General features: G+C 48.4%; 1 protein-coding gene across 4 annotated transcripts in view; it reads right to left on the bottom strand.

The window, feature by feature from the left end:
• Positions 1 to 228: 228 nt before the first annotated feature.
• Positions 229 to 3,045, bottom strand: part of Pmp22 (peripheral myelin protein 22) — a 32,435-nt gene continuing 29,618 nt past the window's right edge. For all 4 annotated transcript variants that reach the window (XM_021212510.1, XM_021212513.1, XM_021212509.1 and 1 more), the window contains exon 5: positions 229 to 1,537. In XM_021212510.1, coding sequence (XP_021068169.1) covers positions 1,374 to 1,537 — 164 coding nt within the window. In that variant the 3' untranslated portion in view covers positions 229 to 1,373. The remainder of the gene's footprint in view (positions 1,538 to 3,045) is intronic.

Here is a 3,045-nt window from a genome sequence, read left to right as displayed (position 1 = left end):
CCCGACCGCTGGTTTCATTCCCCAGCTCTATACCACTGGTAGACATTGGACAGCCGCCGAAGGCTCCACATGCTCCCCTCCACCTGTGAGACAGTGACCACCTCACTCCTGAAGCACCACACGGCATCCGAACCAACTGCACAATGATCTCCACTCAAGTTCTTCAGCTCGTCTTCATGTGTGCCATACACACGTAGCCAGGACTCAGAAAAACACAGGAGAGACAAGTGAGTTACTCTGATGTTTATTTTTAATGCATCTTAGTCCACACAGTTGGTATAAAATCAGAAAAAAGCAAGCAAAAAACAAGAAAGGTCTGGAGTCTTAGCATCAGAAGGACACCGTATATACATCTACAGTTGGTGGCCAATACAAGTCATCGCCAGACAGTCCTTGGAGGCACAGAACACTCTAGACCCAGAAAGCCAGGGAACTCGCTCGTCCCAAGGGTCTAGATGCTCGTCCTGATGCTCCGACCGTGAGAAAACTGTGGGACTGACGAAGGCTTTGAGATTTATTTATTGTAGTAATAACAACAGCCTAGCTAGGTATGAAAGCAGTTATGAACCGTTTGTATCGGGTCTCCATTCTGCTGTATCTCATAAAGCTGTTAATTGAGTTTCCAGTGAGTGGTTTAAACAATTAGTAATAACAAGGAATGGTAAATCTATAGCACCATTTCACAGATTGCTTGTCTCTGACTTCTCATTTAAACGTGTGGCCCCAGTACTCTGTCTACAGGGTCAAGTGTTCCGGAGCCATCAGCTATTGTTTTTGCCGAGGGCTCTGGTCAGGGCTTTTCGTCTGTGAGTGCTTAGGGCTTCACACATTGATTCGGGCAGTGGATACTCCTGCTAAATGCACTGGGTCACCCATAGTGTGAAGGTCTTCGGCTGTCTGGGGTTGATCCCCACACTTTGGTTATCCTATGAGGTTGAGTGGGAGGGAGGTATCTGCTTTCAGATGAAAGGGGGCCACGTGGAGTTTTTACGTCTGAGCAAAACAAAAAGATGAAGAAAAAAAAAACGAAACAAAACAAGGATACTGAACTTGGTTATAGTGTTAGGATGTAAAGTTGTTTAAGATTCAACACGAGGCTGACGGTCAACATAAAAAGCAAAACAATCCTATGTACATATATGTAAAAAGTGTTATAAATAGGTTTTATAAACCATAGATATTATATACATCTTCAATCGACAGCAATCCCCACTCAACTGCGTTCTGTTTGGTTTGGCTTGCGTTTGGGTTTGAGGCTAGCTCTTTTTTGGTTGGTTGGTTGGTTTTTGTTCTCTGGTTTCCTTCCTCCCTCCCTGTGGACCCTCTGCGCGCTCAGAGCCTAGACGGACGGTGCGTCGTCATCGTCGGGCACCTCATTCGCGTTTCCGCAGGATCACATAGATGATACCACTGAGGAGGGCCAGGGGAAAGGCCACCCAGGCCAGGATGTAGGCGAAGCCATAGGAGTATTCGGTGTTGACATGCCACTCACTGTGCCTCACTGTGTAGATGGCCGCTGCACTCATCACGCACAGACCTGGGAGGAGAAAGACAGCAGGTAACTGCGTGGATCTTGCTAGAGGTGGACATTTACAATGCTAGGCAGGAAGGATGTGTCTGAGCCTCCCAGCTCAGACCTATTTCCAGGGAGATGGCTGGAAAACACATGAAAGGCAAATGAGGGGCTCCTCACGTCAAAACAATAGCCGCCTAGGCCAAGGCCCCTCTCTGAGGGTCCAGTACACTCCCTCATTTCCCCTTCTTTCACCATGACACTTCTTCCCAGGTCATTTGAGACAGGCAATGAGGACCCAGGCTGCAAGATGAGCCTGTCTAGCTCTTCCAAGAAGCAACCTGTCACAGATACACTGGCGAAGCCCCAAACCACTGTATGGACAGGCAGTGTCCAAAAAACCAGTGGAAGTGAAGTGATTCTGTACCAATGGTGGTGTCACCGATCAACAGCAAAGACTTGGCTCTCTGCTGACCACAGGGTACCTGGTTCCCTTAGTCCTGCTGTCCCGTGAATGTAAGGGACAGTACCTATCGGTGATGCCGGTCAGACAAAGGTTTGCAGTGGAGGTGGGGAGGGAGACAAGGAGGAAATAAGGAAGACAGCAAAGGTGAGAGTCAAAACCCCAGCGAGGAGACGGATAAAGAGCAGCTCCATTCCTCTTGGTGACTCCAAGACCAGGCCTGAAGCTCAAAACAGATGAAAGGACTTCAGACATGCAGGTGGGTCGGGCCATCCCAACTCTTTGGTACAGCTGCCATGTTCAAGTTTGACCACCTCTGCCCATGTGGCAGCCGTGTCCCTCCACAGAGAAAGGCCCAATGACATCAGCACCCTAGCCTGGAGCTAGACAAAGCCAGATCTGTTTCCCTAGTGAAAACAGAGCCTTTGAGTGGCTCTGAAGTCCTATTATAAAGGCAGCAGGCTGTGTAGGATTTGTGCGATGCCAGGGCTCCAGTTCCCTGGGCCACCTACGGCTAACCTCACTGCTATTTGGGCTGCTGACATGTGGGACAGTTCAACTTTGTTTGATTAAACAGAAGAAGGGGGATGATGTCACACAATCCACCCTGATCATATTGTCCTTTGGCAACTCGAGGAGAATATGCCCACTCAGCTTGCCTCCACTGGAAAAGTCACACCATAGTCTTGGAACTGGTGTGGGAAGGAACCTAGGACCTGACATTACCTATAGAAAGTGCAGAGACAGCAAAGCTGGCTGTGTCATGAGAAGCCATCTGAAGGACTGAAGGACAATAGCAGTTTAGATGTCCTGGGACATGTTTGATCAGCCTTGATCCAGGGTCCTCAATCATCTTGCCCTATTTCCCCCGGGCACCCTTTCTTGCTAAGAACTAGCAGGGACAGGTGTGTGAATTGGCATGGCATACTTGCTTAGCATGTGCAAGACCCATCTTTAACTCCATAAGCACAAAAGGAAAGGAAAGGAAAGGAAAGGAAAGGAAAGGAAAGGAAAGGAAAGGAAAGGAAAGGAAAGGAAAGGAAAGGAAAGGAAAGGAAAGGAAAGGAAA

The sequence above is a fragment of the Mus pahari genome, chromosome 14, assembly GCF_900095145.1.
Source record: "Mus pahari chromosome 14, PAHARI_EIJ_v1.1, whole genome shotgun sequence".
NCBI lineage: Eukaryota > Metazoa > Chordata > Mammalia > Rodentia > Muridae > Mus > Mus pahari.
This window is presented reverse-complemented; position numbering and strand designations above follow the sequence as displayed.